Source organism: Schistocerca serialis, chromosome 3, assembly GCF_023864345.2.
Source record: "Schistocerca serialis cubense isolate TAMUIC-IGC-003099 chromosome 3, iqSchSeri2.2, whole genome shotgun sequence".
Taxonomy (NCBI): Eukaryota; Metazoa; Arthropoda; class Insecta; order Orthoptera; family Acrididae; genus Schistocerca; species Schistocerca serialis.
In genome coordinates, this window is record NC_064640.1 from 250580673 (window position 1) to 250606227 (window position 25555).

The window sequence follows — 25555 nt, forward strand, 5'->3', positions numbered from 1 at the left end:
GAATAAAATAGACTTTGAGATTGTGATGACCTTACACAATCTTACATCAGTAATAAACTTCCCAACAAGAATTACATCCGAGTGCCAAACTATGATAGACAACATTTTTTTAGATGTAAATAGACATCAGAATTATATTGTCAGGCAGGTTATAAGTGGGCTTTCAGATCATGATGGACAAATTCTCACTATTTATGACGTTAATCTGTTCAAAAAAGAATTTCCTTGGTGGAAATTCATAAGAGTAATTAATGAAGAGGCGAAAGGAACTTTCAACCACAGGTTGCAGCAAATGGATTGGTCTTTAGTATATAGCCATGATGATGTTGATACTAAATTTAAATGTTTTATAAATGAATTCTGTGCTCTTTTTGAAGAAATATTTTCCAAGAACTGGGTCAGAAACAGGGCATCCAATTCTGTAAGCAAGCCTTGGATTACAAAAGGTATAAAACAGTCATGTAAAACCAAAAGGGAAACTTATGCTGCAATAAGATTCTGTAAAGATGTAGAAAAATGGGAACACTATAGAATACACTGTAAAATTTTGAAGAAACTAATACAGAAATCAAAAGCCCTTTATTATGAGAAGAAAATAGATAATTCTAATAATAAAATAAAAGCAATTTGGAGCATTGTAAAAAAAGAAACAGGAAGAGATACAACAAGTAAAGAAGATATAAATAATATCAGATATGAAGGTATCCTAGTAGATAACCCCAAAACGGTGGGTGAGATTTTTAATAAACACTTCCTATCAGTAACTCAACAGATTGGTTGCAAGCCCGATGTTGATGAAGCTGTAACTCTTTGTCAAGCCGTATATTCAAACACAATTTCAGAAATGCACCTTAATCCTGTCACTGTAGAAGAAATTCAAAAAATCATCATGTCTCTAAAAAGTACGAATTCTGCAGGGGTTGATAATATATCTAGTAATTTATTGAAATATTCTTGTGTGTGGACAAGGGACATTCTCTATCATATTTTCAATGCTTCCCTTCAGAAAGGTGTTGTTCCCAGTAGACTTAAGTATGCCATTGTGAAGCCCCTGTACAAAAAGTGTGATAAAGATGAACTAACTGACTATCGACCTATCTCTTTGCTGATAGCTTTCTCCAAAATTCTAGAAAAGCTAATACGTGTAAGAATTACTGATCATCTCATGAAGAACGAAGTTCTCAGTAAGAGCCAGTTTGGCTTTCAAAAGGGCCGTTCAACAGAAGATGCAGTCTACGCAGTTGCAAATGAAGTCCTAGAAACTCTTAATGAAAAAATGCTAGCACTTGGTGTCTTCTGTGATTTATCCGAAGCGTTTGGCTGTGTTGATCACCAGATTCTCTTGCAAAAAGCAAAATTAGTAGGAATAAGTGGTGTTGCAGGCAATTGGCTACAGTTGTACCTCCAAGACAGAAAACAAAAAGTTGTGTTGAATAGCTCAGGTGGAGTATGTGACACTTCCTCAGATTCTGAATGGAGTTCCATTACATGTGGAGTGCCCCAGGGCTCAATTCTTGGGCCACTATTATTCCTGATTTTTATAAACGATCTACCATCATGTACAAGCCTGCCGTGTAAATTTACATTATTTGCTGATGATACCACAATTTTTATGAGCAGTAGAACAGACAACAATCTTGAGGAACTCATTAATCACATACTCTCAGATATGGTTAATTGGTTCAAGGTGAATGGTCTCTCATTAAATTCCAGCAAGACCAGCTTTATCCAATTCTGTACAAAAACAGAGAAAGAGAGAGAGATAAGTGTGACATGTGGTAATCAACCAATAGTTAGAACGGAAACAACAAAATTTCTTGGAGTGCACATTGACAAGAAAATGAACTGGTCTTCACATATTATTGATCTCTGTAGGAGGCTTAGCTCTGCTACCTATGCTTTATGGGTTGTCACTATATGTGTTGAACCTAACACTGCAAAAGTGTCATATTATGGCTATTTTCATTGTCTCATTGAGTACGGAATTATTTTTTGGGGCAACCAGCCATTAGCAAGGAAAGTGTTCATTGCACAGAAGCGAGCTTTAAGAATTATATGTGGATTGCGCCCAAGAGACTCTTGTAGAAATAGTGTTCATAATCTTAAAATATACACAACTGCATGCCAATACACTCCTGGAAATTGAAATAAGAACACCGTGAATTCATTGTCCCAGGAAGGGGAAACTTTATTGACACATTCCTGGGGTCAGATACATCACATGATCACACTGACAGACCCACAGGCACATAGACACAGGCAACACAGCATGCACAATGTCGGCACTAGTACAGTGTATATCCACCTTTTGCAGCAATGCAGGCTGCTATTCTCCCATGGAGACGATCGTAGAGATGCTGGATGTAGTCCTGTGGAACGGCTTGCCATGCCATTTCCACCTGGCGCCTCAGTTGGACCAGCGTTCGTGCTGGACGTGCAGACCGCGTGAGACGACGCTTCATCCAGTCCCAAACATGCTCAATGGGGGACAGATCCGGAGATCTTGCTGGCCAGGGTAGTTGACTTACACCTTCTAGAGCACGTTGGGTGGCACGGGATACATGCAGACGTGCATTGTCCTGTTGGAACAGCAAGTTCCCTTGCCGGTCTAGGAATGGTAGAACGATGGGTTCGATGACGGTTTTGATGTACCGTGCACTATTCAGTGTCCCCTCGACGATAACCAGTGGTGTACGGCCAGTGTAGGAGATCGCTCCCCACACCATGATGCCGGGTGTTGGCCCTGTGTGCCTCGGTCGTATGCAGTCCTGATTGTGGCGCTCACCTGCACGGCGCCAAACACGCATACGACCATCATTGGCACCAAGGCAGAAGCAACTCTCATCGCTGAAGACGACACGTCTCCATTCGTCCCTCCATTCACGCCTGTCGCGACACCACTGGAGGCGGGCTGCACGATGTTGGGGCGTGAGCGATAGACGGCCTAACGGTGTGCGGGACCGTAGCCCAGCTTCATGGAGACGGTTGCGAATGGTCCTCGCCGATACCCCGGGAGCAGCAGTGTCCCTAATTTGCTGGGAAGTGGCGGTGCAGTCCCCTACGGCACTGCGTAGGATCCTACGGTCTTGGCGTGCATCCGTGCGTCGCTGCGGTCCGGTCCCAGGTCGACGGGCACGTGCACCTTCCGCCGACCACTGGCGACAACATCGATGTACTGTGGAGACCTCACGCCCCACGTGTTGAGCAATTCGGCGGTATGTCCACCCGGCCTCCCGCATGCCCACTATACGCCCTCGCTCAAAGTCCGTCAACTGCACATACGGTTCACGTCCACGCTGTCGCGGCATGCTACCAGTGTTAAAGACTGCGATGGAGCTCCGTATGCCACGGCAAACTGGCTGACACTGACGGCGGCGGTGCACAAATGCTGCGCAGCTAGCGCCATTCGACAGCCAACACCGCGGTTCCTGGTGTGTCCGCTGTGCCGTGCGTGTGATCATTGCTTGTACAGCCCTCTCGCAGTGTCCGGAGCAAGTATGGTGGGTCTGACACACCGGTGTCAATGTGTTCTTTTTTCCATTTCCAGGAGTGTATATTTTTTCTCTCATGTGTTTTGTTTGTAAATATATAGATATATTTCAACCAAACAGTAATTATCATGAGCATAACACACGGAGGAAGAATGACATATACAGTAAACTCAGAAATTTGAGCCTGGCACAAAAGGGTGTCCACTACACTGGAGCAAAACTCTTCAATGCTCTTCCTCCCGAAATAAAGACAAAGATTCACAACAATAGTGAGTTTAAGAAAGCTCTAAAAATATTTTTGCTAGAAAAAGCTTTTTACAGTCTAGATGAATTTTTTACTAAATAAATTGTAATATTTTAATATTATATAATACAAGTTGACATAATGCCACTATGAATTTTATTTAACCTGAGCTCTGTAACTGTGTGTGCTCCATATCTGTTTTCTGTAGTGTTTTAATGATTCTAAGAAAATATGTATTTTCTTTTTCTATATTGCTGCCCAAAGAATTTACTGTATAAATTTTTATATAATTATGTACTCAAATTTCTGTATATGCTATAAGATTATCAGATTGTATTTGTAAAAAACTGACTCGTTCCACGTCCTTGTGTATCCAACACAGTTGGACCTATGGAACACGAAATAAATCAAATCAAATCAAATCAAATCATGCTATTCTCATTCCTGCTACATCTCATTACCTTTGTCTTTTCCTGGTTTACTCTTAATCCATATTCTGTACTCATTAAACTGTTCATTCAGTTCAACAGATCCAGTAATCTTTCTTCATTTTTACTGAGGCTAGAAATATCATCAGGGAATCTTATCACTGATACATTTCATCCTTAATTTTAACCAACTCTTGATCTTTTCTTTTATTTCTATAACTGCTTCTTCATTGTATAGATTAATACCTGCATATCTGTCTTACACCATTTTTAATCCAAGCAATTCATTCTTGGTCTTCCAGTCTTAATTTTCCCTCTTGGTTCTTGTACATACTGTGTATTACCCACCTTTCCCTAAAACTTACTCCTGTTTTTGTCAGAATTGTAAATATATTGCACCATTTTCTTCCAGTCTTAATGTTCCCTCTTGGTTCTTGTACATACTGTGTATTACCCACCTTTCCCTAAAGCTTACTCCTGTTTTTCTCAGGATTGTAAATATATTGCACCATTTTCTAGATTGATGACCCTATAAGCATGCCTTGATTTTTCTTTGGCCTTGCTTCCATTATCAACTGCTCTGTCAGAAGGCTTCTGTGGTTTCTTTACCTTTCTTAAAGCCAAATTGATCATCATATAATGAATCCTTGATTTTCTTTTCCATTCTTCTGCATAATGTCCTTGTCAGCAGCTTGTAAAAATGAGCTGTTAGTCTGATGGTGTGATAGTTCTTGCACTTATCTGCACTTGATATCTTTGGCACTTTGTGAATGATATTTTCTGAAAACCTGATGGTATGTTGCCAATTTCATAGATTCTACACACCAACTTGAGTAGGCATTTCTCCCAGTGATGCCTCACAGTCCAACATCTAATTTTGGGTCTGACCATGACATAATCCAGCTGGAACCTTCCCATTTCTCTGAATCTTTTCCATGTATACCTCTTCCTCTTGTGATTTTTGAACACAATATTCATTATTATGAACTGAAATTTATTGCAGTACTCAATTGGTTTTATCCTCTCTCATTCCTACTGCGAAGCCCATATTCTCCCATAACCATTTCTTCTGTTTCTTCTCTTGCGACTGCTTTCCAATCTTCTGGACTATCAGATTTTCATCTTCCTTTACTTAATGAATTATTCATTCATAATCATCACATACTTTCTCTCTCTCTCTCTTCATCTGTGGCTTGTGACATTGCTTTGTGCACTGGAGCTACCACTGTTGGCATTGGCTTGCTGTCAAATCTGATGACAACAACCCTATCACTGAACTCTTCAAACTTGAGATCCACAAACATTTGAAATGATGATAATAGATAAAATCTACACATAAATACTTAGTTTTTTATCATTGTTACTTACAAATACTTTTATCTGTGGCTGTTGTTAAATGTGTGTTATTGCACATCTTGAATTACTTCATTTACAAATGGAAGGCAGTATGCTGAAAGAGTTGTTGCTGAAAGGTATATGAGAGTTAAAAAATGTAATACATTTTGTTATACCCTTAGGAGTCCCCTAACAGCCCTCTCCTACCTGTTGTATCCTTTCTTATAATGAAATACAACCTGTAATTTACAAACCGTTGTCTTGTTTTAGATCAAGCTGTGTGGGATATGTTGTTTAGTTGGCGGTGTGCTGTGTATTGTGGTGACCATTAGCACAACAGTTATACATATGAGTAGGCTCCAAACTCTACGTGAATGTATGTACACACAAAAGACACAGACCTGCACATGCTATTCTGCTTTGCTACAGTCATCAGACAAAACGGAGGAAGGTGAGTTCCTTGAGTTTATCCAATATTTTAAATTTTTTGTATTTGATTGAGTAATATTTTATTAAACTTAAATAAAAAATTTTAAATGGTTTTTGAGTTTAAGAAGATATATAATTAATTCTTAAGGTTTATTTGTATACACATTGTCTATTATGTGAAACTTTTTTTTTGGGGGGGGGGGGGGACTCTTCTCTTGTTCAAAAAAATCTGCATCATCCAGAAAAGAATGAGTAGAATCATTGTTAGACTGAGTCCAAGAATATCTTGTAACAAATTATTTCAGCAGTTGGGGATGCATACCATTGCTTGTTTTCTCTCATGTGCTTTGTTCTGTATCCAGAAATATCCACCACATACAAGAATGACATGTACTATGAATCTAAAAGAAGTATTAAGTACACTGGCACCGAAATTTTCATCTCTCTTACCACAGAAATGAAATACTTGAGAAACAAGGAATTTATTTTCTAACCAAAATTACAGCATTTCCTACAGTTCACTTTTGCTACTTTGTCAAAGTATTTGTAAATGTAATCTTATAAAATGAATAAATATCTTAAATGGTATTGCATTTATAAGTGCTAATATAAGTATTATATAGGAAATTTTGGGATTGCTCATTCATTCATTTCTGTGTCCAGTTGGCATTTCCAGAACACAGTAATTCTGATGGCCTTGATATTTGCCTTGATCAAGTCTTGCATTGTGCAAGGTTGTTCCAGTAGAGGGCATATGAGCAAGTGATCCAGATCTTGTGTTGTTCTGCTATTGCAGGGCATGTCTCCACCACCTGGAAGGATCCCCCATTTTAACATTTTCGTCTGTCATTGGGGAACATCCACCTTAAGATGACTGTGTGATTTCCAAACATATCATTTCCTGGGGCCAGCTCGTCCTCTGCAGGGTTATCCAGTGGCAAATTGCTCTTTCAACTGGTGATACAGGTAGACTCAGGTGTTTGCTCGAGTGGCTGTGTCCAAGTGATGAAGCTCTTTCTAGTTTTCAATCGACAGACTGCAGCTTGATGATCATGCAGTGGATGATGGATATCATTGACCTGCTTTGCCCTCTCAACATTGCCAGCAACAGCCCTTCTGACAGAGGGAGGAAACTATTCCAACAATCCTTGAACATATTCTGAGTTCAAATATAATAAATTTTCCTGAGGCTGAGAAGATCATGTCCACAAATCAGCATGGCTTTAGAAAGCACCACACATGCAAAACTCAGCTTGGCCTTTTCTCACATGATATACTGAGAATTATGGAAGAAAGGCAGAGGGGAGAGTCCATATTTCTAGATTTCCAAAAAGCACTTGACATGGTGGTCTATTCCAGGCTGTTAATGAAGGTATGAATAATGAGTGGCTTGAAGACTTCTTAAGTAATAGAAACCAGTATATTGTCCTCAATGGTGAGTGTTCACCAGATACAAGGATATTGTCAGGAGTGCCTCAGGGAAGTGTGATAGGACTGCTGTTCTTCTTTATATACATAAATGATTTCGCAGATGGGGTGGGCAGCTATCTGTGGTTGTTTGCTGATGATGCTGTGGTGTATGGTAAGGTGTTGAAGTTGAGTGACTGTAAGAGGATACAAGATGACTTAGACAGAATTTCTAGTTGGTGTGATGAATGCCAGGTATCTCTGATTGTAGAAAAACTATGTTAATGAGGAGGAGTAGGAACAACAAAGACTTGATATTCAGATAAAGCATTAGCAGTGTCCTGCTGGACCCGGTCACCTCATTTAAATATATGAGTGTAACATTGCAAAGCAATATGAAATCAAACAAGCATGTGAGAACTGTGGTAGGGAAGGTAAATGATCAGCTTCAGTTTATTGGGAGAATTTTAGGAAAGTAGGGTTTATCTGTAAAGTAGACTCCACATAGGACACGGGTGTGGCCTATTCCTGAATACTGCTCAAGTGTGTGGGATCTGTACCAGGTCAGACTGAAGGAGGACATTGAAGCAATTCGGAGGCAGTCTGCTATATTTGTTACCAGTAGGTTTGAACAACATGTAAGTGTTATGGAGATGCATCGGGAACTCAAGTGGGAATCCCTGGAAGGAAAGTGATTATTTTTTTTATTTATTTATTTATTTATTTATTTATTTTTTTGAGGAAAACTATAGAGAAAATTTAGAGAACTGGCATTTGAAGCTGACTGCCAAATGATTCAACTGCCACCAACATACGTTGCACATAATGACAATGAAGTTAAGATATGAAAAATTAAGGCTCATACGGAGGCATATAAACAGTTGTTTTTCCTTCACTCTGGTTTAAATGGTTCAAATGGCTCTGAGCACTATGGGACTTAACATCAGAGGTCATCAGTCCCCTAGAACTTAGAACTACATAAACCTAACTAACCTAAGGACATCACACACATCCATGCCCGAGGCAGGTTTCTAACCTGCGACCGCAGCAGCAGCGCGGCTCCGGACTGAAGCGCCTAGAACCCCTTCACTCTGTCTCCAAGTGGAACAGGAAAGAAAATGACCAGTAGTGGCACACAGTACCCTCTGTTGTGCACCATACAGTGGCTTGCAGAGTATCTAAGTAGATGAAGATGTAGATTTACACAGGATTTGGACAGTCTCATTGACTAAAGTGTCAACCAACTTTTTGAGGTTATTATCAAGCAGTCATTGTGTGTTATGTATACACTATGTGACTAAAAGTATCCGGACGCCCCAAAAACATACATTTTTCATATTGGGTGCATTGTGCTGCCACTTACTGCAAGGTACTCCATATCAGTGATCTCAGTAGTCATTAAGACATCGTAAGAGAGTAGAATGTGGCACTCCGTAGAACTCATGGACTTCGAATGTGGTCAGGTGATTGGGTGTCACTTGTATCATATGTCTGTACATGAGATTTCCACACTCCTAAACACCCCTAGGTCCACTGTTTCCAATGTGATAGTGAAGTGGAAACTTGAAGGGACACATACAGCATGAAAGCATACAGTCCGACCTCATCTGTTGGCTGGCAGAGAACGCTAACAATTGAAGAGGGTCGTAATGGGTAATAGGCAGACATCTATCCAGACCATCACACAGGAATTCCAAACTGCATCAGGATCCACTGGAAGTACTATGACAGTTAGGCCAGAGGTGAGACAACTTGGACTTCATGGTCGAGTGGCTGCTCATAAGCCTTACATCACGTCGGTAAATGCCAAACGATGCCTCACTTGGTGTAAGGAGCATAAACACTGGATGATTGAACAGTGGAGAAACATTGTGCGGAGTGACAAATCATGGTACACAATGTGGTGATCTGATGGCAGGGTGTGGGTATGGCAAATGCCCGATGAACATCATCTGCCAATGTATGTAATGCCAACAGTAAAATTTGGAGGCAGTGGTGGTATGGTCTGGTTGTTTTTCATGGAGGGGGCTTGCATCCCTTCTTGTTTTGCATGGCACTATCACAGCACAGGCCTACACTGATGCTTTAAGCACTTTCTTGCTTCCCACTGTTAAAGAGCAATTCGGGAATGGTGACTGCTTCGTTCAACACAATCAAGCACCTGTTCATAATGCAAGACCTGTGGCAGAGTGGTTACATAACAACAGCATCCCTGTAATCGACTGGCATGCACAGAGTCCTGATCTGAATCCTGCAGAACACCTTTGGGAAGTTTTGGAAAGCCGACTTCATGCCAGGCCTCACCGACCAACATTGATACCTCTCCTCAGTGCAGCAGTCCATGAAGAATGGGGTGCCATTCCCCAAAAACCTTCTAGCACCTGATTGAATGTCATGAAGGCTAAGGGTGGGCCAACACCATATTGAATTCCAGCATTACCAACAGAAGGCACCACGAACTTGTAAGTCATTTTCAGCCAGATGTCCAGATACTTTTGATCACATAGTGTATGTATTACTCTGCTGACAGATGAGTTTTCAAATATAAGAGTACCAAAATTATCTTTCTAAAATGTATATTCAGTGGTAGTCTGGTGAAGTATATAGTGATATATGAGTTACATTCAAATTTTATAACAAAAACATTGCCATATTCCACTTGCAGAGAAATATATGAATTTATAGAATGTGAATTCCCTGTCATTAATTACAGTTTCTTAAAAGGCTGAGAAACTTGACTGGATTACATTCTTCTTCAAATCTGCCTCCGCAGTTTACTGAGTGGTTATAATTAAAGTGCAGTTACAAAGGTCCAGTGTATTCTGTATTTATCATATGGCAGAAAAACTTGATAGATATTCTAATGCATTAATGTGGAAATGATTTATACTGGAAAAAAATTGGTTTCAGTTTTAGCCATCAGTTGCAGGTCTGGCACTGTGAATGCAAGAAAAGCATATAGGAATGTTTCCATATGTAATGGATTAAGAACAGGATGTGAACACGAACAGCCGAACCAATGAGAAAGGCATAACATTGACTTTACTGTTAACTGTCATGTATACAGTTTGGTCAGTTTGTGGACTGGAGATGATGATGAGATGCTGCATCCATAGAGTCTACATCTACATCTACATCCATACTCTGCAAGCCACCTGACAGTGTGTGGCGGAGGGTACCTTGAGTTCTCCCTTCTATTCCAGTCTCGTATTGTTCGTGGAAAGAAGGATTGTCGGTATGCCTCTGTGTGGGCTCTATTCTCTCTGATTTTATCCTCATGGTCTCTTCGCGAGATATACGTAGGAGGGAGCAATATACTGCGTGACTCCTTGGTGAAGGTATGTTCTCGAAACTTTAACAAAAGCCTGTACCTAGCTACTGAGCATGTCTCCTGCAGAATCTTCCACTGGAGTTTATCTATCATCTCTGTAAAGCTTTTGCAATTACTAAACGATCCTATAACAAAGTGCATTGATCTCTGTTGGATCTTCTCTATCTCTTCTATCAACCCTATCTGGTACGGATCCCACACGGCTGAGCAGTATTCAAGCAGTGGGCGAACAAGTGTACTGTAACTTACTTCCTTTGTTTTCGGATTGCATTTCCTTAGGATTCTTCCAATGAATCTCAGTCTGTCATCTGCTTTACTGACGATCAACTTTATATGATCATTCCATTTTAAATCACTCCTAATGCGTACTCCCAGATAATTTATGTAATTAACTGCTTCCAGTTGCTGACCTACTATATTGTAGCTAAATGATAAGGGATCTTTCTTTCCATGTATTCGTAGCACATTACACTTGTCTACATTGAGATTCAATTGCCATTCCCTGCACCATGTGTCAATTCGCTGCAGATCCTTCTGCATTTCAGTACAATTTTCCACTGTTACAACCTCTCGATATACCACAGCATCATCCGCAAAAAGCCTCAGTGAACTTCTGATGTTATCCACAAGGTCATTTATGTATATTGTGAATAGCAATGGTCCTACGACACTCCCCTGTGGCACACCTGAAATCACTCTTACTTCGGAAGACTTCTCTCCATTGAGAATGACATGCTGCATTCTGTTATCTAGGAACTCTTCAATCCATTCACACAATTGGTCTGATAGTCCATATGCTCTTACTTTGTTCATTAAATGTCTGTGGGGAACTGTATCGAATGCCTTGCGGAAGTCAAGAAACACGGCATCTACCTGGGAACCCGTGTCTATGGACCTCTGAGTCTCGTGGACGAATAGCGTGAGCTGGGTTTCACACAATCGTCTTTTTCGAAACCCATGCTGATTCCTACAGAGTAGATTTCTAGTCTCCAGAAAAGTCATTATACTCGAACATAATACGTGTTCCAAAATTCTACAACTGAACGACATTAGAGATATAGGTCTATAGTTCTGCACATCTGTTCAATGTCCCTTCTTAAAAATGAGGATGACCTGTGCCCTTTTCCAATCCTTTGAAATGCTACATTCTTCTAGAGCCCTACGGTACACCGCTGCAAGAAGGGGGGCAAGTTCCTTCGCGTACTCTGTGTAAAATCGAACTGGTATCCCATCAGGTCTAGCGGCCTTTCCTCTTTTGAGCGATTTTAATTGTTTCTCTATCCCTCTGTCGTCTATTTCGATATCTACCATTTTGTCATCTGTGCGACAATCAAGAGAAGGAACTACAGTGCAGTCTTCCTCTGTGAAACATCTTTGGAAAAAGACATTTAGTATTTCGGCATTTAGTCTGTCATCCTCTGTTTCAGTACTTTTTTGGTCACAGAGTGTCTGGACATTTTGTTTTGATCCACCTACCGCTTTGACATAAGACCAAAATTTCTTAGGATTTTCTGCCAAATCAGTACATAGAACTTTACTTTCGAATTCATTGAACGCCTCTCGAATAGCCCTCCTCACACTACATTTCGCTTCGTGTAATTTTTGTTTGTCTGCAAGGCTTTGGCTATGTTTATGTTTGCTGTGAAGTTCCCTTTGCTTTGGCAGCAGTTTTCTAACTCAGTTGTTGTACCACGGTGGCTCTTTTCCATCTCTTACGATCTTGCTTGGCACATACTCATCTAACGCATATTGTATGATGGTTTTGAACTTTGTCCACTGATCCTCAACATTATCTGTACTAGAGACAAAACTTTTGTGTTGAGCCATCAGGTACTCTGAAATGTGCTTTTAGTCACTTTTGCTAAACAGAAAAATCTTCCTACCTTTTTTAACATTTCTATTTATGGCTGAAATCATCGATGCAGTAACTGCTTTATGATCGCTGATTCCCTGTTCTGCGTTAACTGTTTCAAATAGTTCGGGTCTGTTTGTCACCAGAAGGTCTAATATGTTATCGCCACGAGTCGGGTCTCTGTTTAACTGTTCAAGGTAGTTTTCAGATAAAGCATTTAAAAGAATTTCACTGGATTCTTTGTCGCAGCCACCCGTTATGAATGTTTGAGTCTCCCAGTCTATATCCGGCAAATTAAAATCTCCACCCAGAACTATAACATGGTGGGGAAATCTACTTGAATTATTTTCCAAATTATCCTTCAGGTACTCAGCCACAACAGCTGCTGAGCCAGGGGGCCTATAGAGACATCCAATTACCATGTCTGAGGCTGCTTTAACCGTGACCTTCACCCAAATTATTTCACATTTCGGATCTCCGTCAATTTCCTTCAATACTATTGCACTTCTTATCGCTATAAACACACCTCCCCCTTCTCTGTCCAGCCTGTCACTGCGGAATACATTCCAATCTGAATTTAGAATTTCATTACTGTTTACATTTGGTTTCAGCCAACTTTCTGTCCCTAGTACTATGTGGGCATTGTGACCGTTTATTAATGAGAGCAGTTCTGGGACCTTTCTATAGATGCTCCTGCAGTTTACTATTACCACATTAATATTTTTATTCCCTGTTGCATTTTCCCTACTCCTACCTTGCCACATCTCAGGAGGCGTCTTGTCGGGCCTAGGGAGGGAATTCTCTAACCTAAAAAACCCACATGTGCACCCCACACGTACTCCGCTACCCTTTTAGCCACTTCCTGTGTGTAGTGCATGCCTGACCTATTCAGGGGGACCCTACATTTCTCCACCCGATAGCGGAGGTCGAGAAATTTGCACCCCAGATCTCCGCAGAATCGTCTGAGCCTCTGGTTTAAGCCTTCCACTCGGCTCCAAACCAGAGGACCACGATCAGTTGTGGGAATGATACTACAAATAGTTAGCTCAGATTCCACCCCACAAGTGAGGCTTTCCGCCTTCACCAACTCCACCAACCACCTGTATGAACTGCAGATGACCTCTGAACCCAGATGGCAGGAGTCATTGGTGCCGACATGAGCAACAATTTGCAGTCGTGTGCACCCAGTGCTCTCTATCGCTGCCAGCAGGGCCTCCTCCACATCTCGGATGAGACCCCCCAACAAGCAGACAGAGTGAACACTGGCCTTCTTCCCCAACCTTTCTGCTATTTCCCTAAGGGGCTCCATCACCTGCCTAACGTTGGAGCTCCAAATCACTAATAAACCCCTCCCCCAGTGTGCCTGCTCGGACCTTGCTGAAGGAGCGGCCTGGCCACATGTCAACTCACAGGCAGAGTGGGCGATGCCACACGGCCAGCCTCCACATTGACCCTCCGCCTCATGCGCCGCACGTGCCGCTGAACCCGCCACTCCCATTTGGGAGAGGGTGGCCCAACCACGCCCGGAACCCCCGAAGATGTCTCGACAGCAGGGACAGTGGGTGAAACATGTAACACCTGGGGTGTACCATGTGATGCAACGGACTCCCCACTGCTGCTACACTCCGAGGCAGCAGCCTGAAGATGGCTGACTGTGACCATCAACACATTCAGCTGTTCACGAACAGTGGCCAGCTCCTCCTGCGTCCGTACACAGCAGTCACACATCCTATCCATCCTAAGAAATCAATTTACTGTTGAGAGTTAATCAACTTTTAACTAGACTGCTAATTCACTAAAGGCAGTTGACAGTTGACTAAACTGTGGTTGCTAGACACTTCTTATAGAAAACAATGAAAATAAGCAGTACCTGTCTCTGGACTGTATTCAAAACAAACACTAGCACTACTGGCTGACTAAAGGGACTCTCTCTGACTGTATTCAAAATGAACACAAAATCTGTGGAACACTATCACTAGCACTCGACAATTAAAGCTTCCTAGAAGCAAAAACACACGGAAGAAGAAGTGACAAGTAAGAAAAATACAGTAATACTTAAATTAATGTAGCTCGCTGCACAGCAGATGTGATGCAGATGGCAGTTACGATGGCACTGACACTACTGGTACTATGGCTGACTAAAGGGACTCTCTCTGACTGTATTCAAAATGAACACAAAATCTGTGGAACACTATTACTAGCACTCGACAATTAAAGCTTCCTAAAAGCAAAAACACATGGAAGAAGAAGTGACAAGTAAGAAAAATACAGTTAATACTTAAATTAACGTAGCTCGCTGCACAGCAGACGTGAAGCAGACGGCAGTTACGACGACAATGCAATCTACAGTTTCTCACAGCAGATCCAGTAGAATCTGAGTAATGAGTTCCTTTACACTGGCCTACGGAACAGGGAGAGGCCAAATGTATCCCTGGTAAAGCCATTCTTTTAAGTATCTCCAGTACCAAAAGTCACACGGATTTAGTTCAGGTGATCTTGCTGACCATGCATGTGGAAAACCTCTGGAGCTAACATGTTCATGGTAGGTATGCATTAAACAGATCTCTCCCCAGGCATGTGACATGAGGTGTTGCCCCATCTTGCATGAAAACAGTGCTTTCAACACAGCTATGCTCTTCCAAAGCAGTAATCACCTGCTGTACAAGGAGGTCTCAATAATCACCAGAAGTCATGGTGCATCTGAGAGGCAGATTGTCTTCAAAGAAGAATTAGCCAAGAATGAAGGTGCTTGTGAATCCACACCACACAGTCACATACGCTGAGTGCAGTGGCTCTTCATGCACAACACAAAGTTTAACAGTGCCCCTAAATTGACAGTTCTGTGTATTCACTGCACCCTGGAGTGTAAAATGTGTCTCATTACTCCATAGAATATTTCCTGACCACCCACGTCATCAACTTTGATCCATGCAAGAAACTGCAGAAACAGCAAATTCAGAACATTGTGCAGATCATAGGGTTTCGGTTGGTGCACCATCTGGATCTTGTACAGGTACCAGTGTAAAATAGACCACAAAACTTTTCATGCTATTGGTTGTTGGTTGGACAGTTTTTGTGACACTGCATGAGCACTAGCGCTAATCAGGGCATGTGCTGTGTGGTCAATTACAGCCTTCCTTCTCTAGGTGCCACACCAAGCTTGTTTGTGGATTTTAATTTCATTATCATCTTAATTCATTTAATGATATTGGGCCTCTCCTCAGGCCTTTCAGTCAGTTATACTCTCTCAATGCAACACTTTAATTGGTGCTTTTCACATAAAAAAATTCACTAGCAGTGCACAGTCTCTCTTCTTGATTTCTCAACAGCCATACTTTCCACTCATGTTATGGCTTATCAAATGTCAGCATGGATGTCATACCATCAAACAAACTGTGCATAGCAGCAGATTTGCACCTGATGACCAAAACTGGAACTAATTTTTTTCCAGTGTAAGTTACTCCACATTAATGTATTAACATATTTACCAAGTTTTATTGCCATATGATAATTAAATCCTGCACTGGACCCCCAAGAGTAGCTGCACTTTAATTATAACCACCCTGTAGATAGTACCATTCTTAACATACTATAACATTCCATGTGTGTCTATATTTATATATGTTAGAATTTTAAATGGCACTGTGTAAAAACAAAATAGAATTATCATCTCAAGTCTATATAATAAATGACAATACAAAATGAAAACTCAGATGCCAAACTTTTTATAATCTAATTTGTACATTTTTTCAATGCAAAGGTTCACTATCAGGAAGCAAACACTTTTTTTCTGTTCTGTCCCCCACACTCCTCCTCTCATGATGCTCTACATTGCAAACAGTATCACTAAATAGCTGGATACTGATGTACAGTTGATATGTTTACACTCTCTAGCAAAATTAATAATTCAACTAAGAAATATGTCTTAAAAATGATTAAAGAAAAACACTACTGGTTGGTTTGGACAGTAACTGACACTGTGTGAAGAATAATGTCATATTTATTAATATCTATATGGAAAATGTTCACAAAAATTAAACTACAATTTGATTTACATAGAAAAATTTTTAACCTCCAAGCAGCAGCACAGATAGGCATCAAATAGCTTTTGGAACCAGAGGATCCTTCATAGGATAGTGCAAAAAAGAAGAAATTATTAAATTAAACAAGAATAACCAGGATTTCATTACGAAAATCACCCACAGGTTTATCTCACTGTGTCCAGAGTCCTGGGTAATGTTTCTACTGATTTAGGGCTTGATCTTGTTTCCTCTAACCGTTTCTTCACTTGGAAACCTCTGATTTTCAACCATAGTGTCTCTGATACTTCTTGGCAGCTAAGCATTTTTCCTCTATATATATCCTGCTAACAAAACTGCTTTAATGTGGGAAACAACAATTTCTTAATGAGCCTATATGAGCTTTTTGAATGATTTTTGGCATTTTTTAATTCATTAAAAAATTAAAATTAAATTTCCTAAGAACTAAGCAATGTTGGTGAGTGATAGAAATGTTTGAGTAGTTCTTTTATTGAAAAAATTAATTAGAAATCAATTTTTCCTTTCATGCAGGTGTACGGTATGTTTTCAACTCAACACCAGACTGTGATGTCATCCATGGAGCACTCTACTCATGCTTACGAGCTTTATTTGGATTATCTGTTATTGGAATTCTAATATGTATTTTTTCTTGTATGCTGGTCTATCAGCTTCTCAGGTAAATATAACCTGCACATACACAATTTTCTCATTCCCCTCCCCCCACCCCTCACACACTCACACAATATCCAATAAATCCTACTGAAAATAATTTGGGCTGCAATGCTATGTAAAAGTAATTGAGTTGTAGGTCTTTACCAAAAAATGAAATTACTGCTTTTGAATTTTTGTAGCAACAAACAAAGTATTTAAATACATTAAATTAATTTGGAATTGAAATTAATCACATCATGCTTCAGTTAATTAATAAACTGTGGAAAGTTCTTTTAATAATGGTTATAAATGGTGTAAGTTAATTTCTGAAAAATAATTTATTTAGTTTATAGAAGAAATTATGTATTATACTCTAATGGTTTCATGCATTACTTTCCCATCTTATATGAGACACAGAGCTTTTACAAAGTTTCCTGGGTTGAATAGGTCATTTCTGAATTTTTGGGAGTGGTATAAACCTACAAAGACAATTGGTCTACATCTAGTGCTATGGCCATGCATATCCCACCATCTAAAAAAATCTTAATGTTATTTGCTGAAAATATGACCAGTCACTGCAGGATGCTGGCCTGTCCCAAAGTTGTAATCAATATCACTGAAGATGTATTTTCATTATGTTTGTAACTCTGGGGCCCGTCTTTCAACTTATAGGTACATTTTGATCCTCTCCTGATCAGTTACGGCTAAAATCATTTCAGCAGGCCATCATCATCCATTAATTTTCAGCTGATCCTCTCTTATTTTTATAATGACCTTTACCCATAGCTTGGATAAGGGATAGGAAATGGGGAGTTCAATACTTCTTTGATTGTTGGAGTGCACTATTTTGGCAATGTAAATACAAATTGTTTGTCCTGATTACAAGTGAAGACAGCAGTATATAAAGTGTAAAACAATAAGGTAGTGGATCAGATAATTCCAGTGTAGAAACAATCAAAGAACTTGACGAGACTGGTCAGGAGTTGTAGTACAGAATACTCAACAAGGTTTGGAAAGTAAATATAACAATCAGAGACTACAAGTAATGCATCATCATCCCTCTCTTCAAAAAGGGTTATAGGAAAAAATGCACTGACAGAGTTGTTACTTTGATTTTACTTCCTCTAAAGTATATGAGTCAATTCATGTGGTCAGGTTAAGAAAATCTATTGAATCTGCACTGAAGGTGGAATAACACAACATTAGTCCTAATTGGTAAATTGTTGAACATGTTTTTTCTGAAAACAGTGCATCATGAGAAGAACTGGGAGACAAATAAATTACTTGTAACTATCTTTCTGAACATTGTGAAAGTATCATGTAAGCACATATTGGAATAATTTGAAGAGGGAAACAATTTTACTATGATAATAGTTAAAGAACAGAAGATCAGATACATCTGAAACACAGTCTCAGGTCTAACCTATAAGTTGTTTATCATCATTCCATAATGGATGAAGTACTAAAAGCTATCAAAAAAAAAAAACTCCAATACCTAATCCCTTTAGCTATCTTCACACAATACATGATAGCAGATGTTATTCACATGATTTCCAATAACATTTGTGAGTGCTCAAATATCATCACTTTGTGGATGTTCATCAATGTGAGCTGCAACACCAGGTAAATTGTCAGTTATACCCAGAATTCCAACTACTCAGATTTGACTTCTGTAAATCAATACATATGAAGCTGCATTAATTTTAATCATGATTGCTGAAGATGCGCAGAGAAAATTCCAAAGGACATTGTGGATACATCAACAGATTCAAGACTGCTTAACATATTGAAAATGGGAGCTTTAAAGACACTCCATCGCCTTCTAGAAAAAACTGCTTTCACGAGAGATCTGAACATCTATGAGAAGTTAAAATTATATAGCCACTGGAAAATAGAACTCAACTCGCTGTATTTGAAGACAGTATACTGCCAAAATGTTTTTTGTGCACATCCCTTGAATTACTCAAAGTTTGTGCTTCTCACTTGTTTCACTCCAAACTTTCCAAGTTTAACTCAAACAAAATTTTAACTTCTACAGTCAAGATACATGCACCAACTGAGGGAGTAAAACACTGTGGGAGGTCATATTTCCATCCATATTTTTGAATGTAGTGATTCTGTAACACTTTCAACCACTGATGTGTAAATTTTTTAATGCTGTATTATAAAATGTCATACTAAAAATGTGTTCAATAAGTCTTTATGTGACAGTGTTTTGAAATGCTTTGTTTTCATACAACACAAGTTCTGGTAGAAAAACCATCAAATAAACCCTTTATATTCAGACTGATGTATTCCAATGAGGTATCTGCTCAGTTCAGCTCCTAATGTAGAAAACTATCTTTTATTGCATTGGTTCGTGATTCACACAATATTTACAAAATCTGGCATGTCCAGTACTGCTGTTGATGCTTGGGAATACTCTTCATTGTGAAATATTGTGTTATCAAGTCACAAAACTAATCATGATGTGGTCTTTACTTCACATGTGCTGACAGAATACACTTTATCTATGATATAGTGGTATAGGGTGTGACACAAGCTGAAGAGATAGCTAAATTAAATCTATGACATGAAGAACTTATTGGGATGGGTATTAAAATCAGAAAAACCAATAGAATGGTTTTAGAGTTTAGCCAAAATTTACCAACAGTCTGTTCTGAAATTGAGAATGAACAGAGAGAGAGAAAGAGACAGGTAGGTAGCATTATAGTTTTAGATATACCATACACTAAAAGAATGGAAACAAAGTACAAATTTTTCCATATTCCCCCATCTAGCATGTTAGATATTGCAGTATTGCTTATGCAGAGCATATTTTCTACCTATAGTGATGTTTGGATATAATCAAAAATTACTAGGCCACCAAAGAGTAATCTCAAGGCAACAATAGCACTTCCACTTTCTCATATACAACGGACAAACAATGATAATATAAACTTTGAAGATATCCAATAACAACTAGGACCACAAAAAAGACTACTGTAAATCCTTGAAGTAGAATGCCTGTAGTGGTATGTTCATATGACAATAGTGGTTCTATATACATCTCCTTGAGTATGCTTTTATCAAAATGCACCTGAAAAGACAAAAAGAGAAAGACATTATGGTGATTACAGGGAGAATCAGATCTTCAAGGACCTAAAAATTATATATATAAATTGGCATCAGTGTATGAACAAGAACATAAATTGTGTATTAACTAAGCATAATACGACATATACTCAGATTAATGTGACCACTGTCTATGTTCAACATCATCATGCAATAACTACTCACAGATGGCATGTGGCAGCACTAACTGTGGAGGGTATAAAATGTGTGCCAGAGGAATGTGAAAAACAGTGCAGTCATTGTCATAAAGCGGAAATGTAGCAATTCACCTGATGTCAAAAAGGGCATTATCATTGGCTTTTGGATGAAGGGTGGAAGAATTTCCAAAATGGCTAAGTTTGTACACTGTTCGCATGCAGCCATCGTTAAAACATACCATGCATGGCAAACTAGTGCTATCCAAAACTGGTAATGAGGCAACTGTGATGTACCATGGGGCATAGATGACAAGAGTGAACAAAGGCTGTGGAAATGTGTATGGGTAAATACACATGCAACTGTTGCGCAACTGACTACCCAGATGAACCAAGGGGCTATCAATTGTGTCTGCTGAACAACCATTCAGCTAATGTGAATGGGACTAGCAGCAGGCACCTGATTCACACACCCATGCTGACTGCTGTTCATCAGTGACAAAGGCTGGAATTTGCATGTCAGTACTGTAATTGGACATCCACTGAGTGGCAACAGGTGGCCTTTTCAGATGAATCATGTTTTATGCTCCATTGGACAGATGGTTGTTGGTGTCTATGGTGTGAAATGTCTGAAGCCAATACTCTCCAACTAGGAAGGAACATTATAGCCTGGTAATTATTTTCATGGCATTGCCTCAGTGATGTCATCATCCTGAAAGGCACAGGGGATCAACACGAGTATGCATCTATCCTTGAAGACCATGTCCCCCCCTACATGCAGTTTGTTTTTCCTCAGCATATTCACATCTATGAACAGGACATTGTAACATTTCACACAGCTCACAGTGTACATGTGTGGTTTGAAGAACACCAGGATGAGTTTACCAAACTCCCCTGGGCACAACACCAAACTCCCCAGATTTAAACCCAACTGAGAATCTGTGGGACCACCTTGACTGGGCTGTTTGCACCATGGATTCTCAGCTGAGAAACCAAGCACAGGTGGCCATGGTACTGGAGTGGCATGGCTCCACATCCCTGTTTGTGCCTTTGAGAGTCTCAGTGACTCTTTTTGTGTATGTTTGCAGTGGTCTGCATTGCAAAAGGTTGTTATTCAGGCTTTTGACAGATGGTCACATTAACGTGACTGGACAATGTTGAAGAGAGACACATAAAATCACACCCAGCTTGCTGGTCAAGAGAAGTAATTATGATTACAATGAAAATATGTTGGTAAAAATTGCATAGTAATATTACTCAAGTGTCAACTTAATCTAGAAAATAGTTTTACTCATACAACAATTTAAAATGTCCATGCATTGTGTGTTTCATTAAAGTGAATAACCTGAAAAATATGTCATAATTAAAATACTTTGTTTTGAATTCTAGGAACAACAGAAACTTTTCTAAATTAGGGACAGTGTATAAATAGACAGCACACAAAAGGTATTTATAATGAAAAGGTTTTGTGCAGTAAATGTGTCACATTTGCAGAATACTGACCAAAAGCAAATATGAAAATCAATTTTTCAGTGATATTATGCCCTGACTTGTTACTGTAGATGAAAGCTTGATCTACCATATTAAGTGAGAAACAAAACAGTAAGCAAATCAGTGGCATAATGATGTTGCCTTACACCAAAATAGGTGAAGTAAATTTCTCTGGTGCAAAGGGTTGGCCATGATTACCTTTCAAAGAGTAAAACAATGACTGGCTAATACTTAAAACATCTTCTGGACCAATTGCATTACAAAATATATGTGAAGAAGTCTGAAATGTTCCAGAAAAAATCATGACATTGCAAATGACCTGAAAGTTTTTGGCAATGAGGAAATGATAGGGATCTGAGTATGAACTGGTTGGAACATCCACCATGTTGACAACATTTGGCATCTTCTGATGTCTACCAACTATGATTGTGCCATGAGATGTCCATTGTTAGAGGTATGAGGGATAAAACAAGCGCAAAACAAAATGCCTCACATGCAAGTGCAACATTAGTAGCAAACTCCAAGTGACAAACATCAGCCCTCTCATTGCTAGTGTGGTAGGTGGACCAATTCTGGTAGTTCAGGATGTAATGTTGGAGGTAGCTGACTTGCTTAAAAACTGGTGTAACATCTTCTGGTGTGCTTATAGTACTCCCAGACCTAAAAAGAAATTAGCATGGGAAAATATTTTGAGTCACGGGAAGAAGTTAGAGTAGACATAAATGGGTTTATTGAGAACTTAAAAAATCACACTTCAGGGATGTAATCAACACACTGTGGAAATCTTGAACAAGGGGACAAATCAATAAGTGCATGATTTTTTATTTTAAAAAATCTCTCACTGGCAGGCCAAGAACCTTATACCTTGCCCTCATGCAAATAAGAAAGTGAATGCCCACTGACCTGCTAAGAAAGCTACTGCAGTCAGCAGCCATACTTGCTCATATATAATATGCCAAATAGTTTGAGTTTACTGTCAATGAGGAGAGTAGTCATTGCAGAAAAGAAGAGCTCCTAGACATGGTAGGGGACAATGAGGTAGTAGAAGAATATTAATTTGCAAGTGAGGTAACTATAAATGGAGCACTTGTTCATTTGAAGAAGGTTGTATGAGGGTCTAAGCCATTGATTTATAAAATGACCATATTTCAAATTAAGCCATGTCTAAAAAAACTACGAAGAAACTGAATCAGGGTGTGATACAAGGATTTAATCCCTCTCCAATATAAGTCTATGGGCTTAAAAATTATGCCATGTTGCTTGATTGTTGCTTAGTTATAGTTTAATGTCTCAGTCATTACTAGAGACAGCTGGAGAAGGACATGGGGAGGACTCTGCTGTAGTCTTTACACTTTACAGAAAACCATTCTGGCATTTACAAGAAGTAGTTCAGGAAAACATAAATCTGAATAGACAGACAATGATTTGAAGCTTACTCCTTCTAAATTTGAGTCCAGTTTGGATTGAATACACTTGAATAATGCTCCTGATAACTTCACACATTTCTATGCTAACAAAAAACATTATATTCAGAAACAAAAATTCAAATACAGAAGTAATAATTCTGAATGGTTGTGTAGTAACTTTATAATATGTGTCATGCATATGACAAATGCCATTAACAACCTCATAAACTTACTCATAACCATTGAAACATCAATTCAACTGACAAATTCTATTATGGATAATGTTATATTTCATTTCCATAGAGAACAACATTCAAGTAATATAGCACAGTATATAGCCACTTGAATTGTAGTCAAGAAATCCCTATCTCAACATACTGATTTATTTTTGTCACTTAAAATGAAGGCAGAGGTGCTTTCTTTGACAAACACTTGGCTAAGACCCTTTCACATCCTTGTACAAATGAACTGGTGTTCCATCTCTAATACCTCGCTGACAATGAGACATTGAACCATAGAGTACACAAACCTTCCTATTTGTTGACTGTAGAGAAGTTAAATGACTCCCAGGAATGAAATTATTCTTATTTACTGAAGCGATATCATGACAGTGAATATGACCTTTCTCATGTTGCATTACTTTCAGTAGCAATTTATAGTATATAAATGCTTTCCTCAAAATATCATTAAATCATTATGATTTCATGTGCGACATGAGCACATAAATACACTACTGGCCATTAAAAATGCTACACCAAGAAGAAATGCAGATGATAAGTGGGTATTCATTGGACAAATATTATACCAGAACTGACATGTGATTACATTATCATGCGCTTTGGGTGCATAGATCCTGAGAAATCAGCACCCAGGACAACCACCTCTGGCCATAATAACGGCCTTGATATGCCTGGGCATTGAGTCAAACAGAGCTTGGATGGCGCGTACAGGTACAGCTGCCCATGCAGCTTCAACACGATACCACACTTCATCAAGAGTAGTGACTGGCGTATTGTGACGAGCCAGTTGCTCGGCCACCAATGACCAGACGTTTTCAATTGGTGAGAGATCTGGAGAATGTGCTGGCCAGGGCAGCACTTGAACATTTTCTGTATCCAGAAAGGCCTGTACGGGATCTGGAACATGCGGTTGTGCATTATCCTGCTGAAATGTAAGGTTTCGCAGGGATCAAATGAAGGGTAGAGCCATGGGTCGTAACATGTCTGAAATGTAATGTCCACTTTTTATTTATTTATTTTTTATTTATTTATTTATTGTTCCATGGGACCAAATTAAGAAGAAGTCTCCATGGTCATGGAACGAGTCAATACATGAAATTATAATACAATATAAGAAACAGATAAAATGAAATATAAAAAAACATATTCAGGTGACAAGTCGTAAATTTAAATAAAGAAAATCAACACTGTAACACTGGAATTTGCTTAATTTTTTAGCTCTTCCAGGAGCTCCTGGACAGAATAGAAGGAGTGAGCTATGAGGAAACTCTTCAGTTTGGACTTAAAAGAGTTTGGGCTACTGCTAAGATTTTTGAGTTCTTGTGGTAGCTGATTGAAAATGGATGCAGCAGAATACTGCACTCCTTTCTGCACAAGAGTCAAGGAAGTACATTCCACATGCAGTTTGGATTTCTGCCTAGTATTAACCGAGTGAAAGCTGATAACTCTTGGGAATAGGCTAATATTGCTAACAACAAACGACATTAAAGAAAATATATACTGTGAGGGCAATGTCAGAATTCCCAGACTATTGAATAGGGGTCGACAAGAGGTTCTCGAACTTACACCACATATAGCTCGAACAGCCCGTTCTTGAGCCAAAAATACCCTTTTTGAATCAGAAGAATTACCCCAAAAAATAATACCATACGACATAAGCGCATGAAAATATGCGAAGTAGACTACTTTTCATGTTGAAGTGTCATTTATTTCAGATACTGTTCTAATGGTAAATAAAGCAGCATTTAGTTTCTGAACAAGATCCTGAACATGAGCTTTCCACAACAGCTTACTATCTATCTGAATGCCTACGAACTTGAACTGTTCCGTCTTGCTTATAATATGCCCATTCTGTCTGACCAAAATATTGGTTCTTGTTGAATTGTGAGTTAGAAACTGTAAGAACTGAGTCTTACTGTGATTTAGCATCAAATTATTTTCCACAAGCCACGAACTTATTTCA

The 25555-nt window shown here is 39.2% G+C and overlaps 1 protein-coding gene across 2 annotated transcripts in view; it reads left to right on the forward strand.

Annotated features, from left to right (window-relative positions):
- LOC126469997 (uncharacterized) overlaps positions 1-25555 on the forward strand; it is a 406280-nt gene that overhangs the window by 353739 nt on the left and 26986 nt on the right. For both annotated transcript variants that reach the window (XM_050097453.1, XM_050097454.1), the window contains 2 exons: positions 5769-5949; positions 17089-17233. In XM_050097453.1, coding sequence (XP_049953410.1) covers positions 5769-5949; positions 17089-17233 — 326 coding nt within the window. The remainder of the gene's footprint in view (positions 1-5768; positions 5950-17088; positions 17234-25555) is intronic.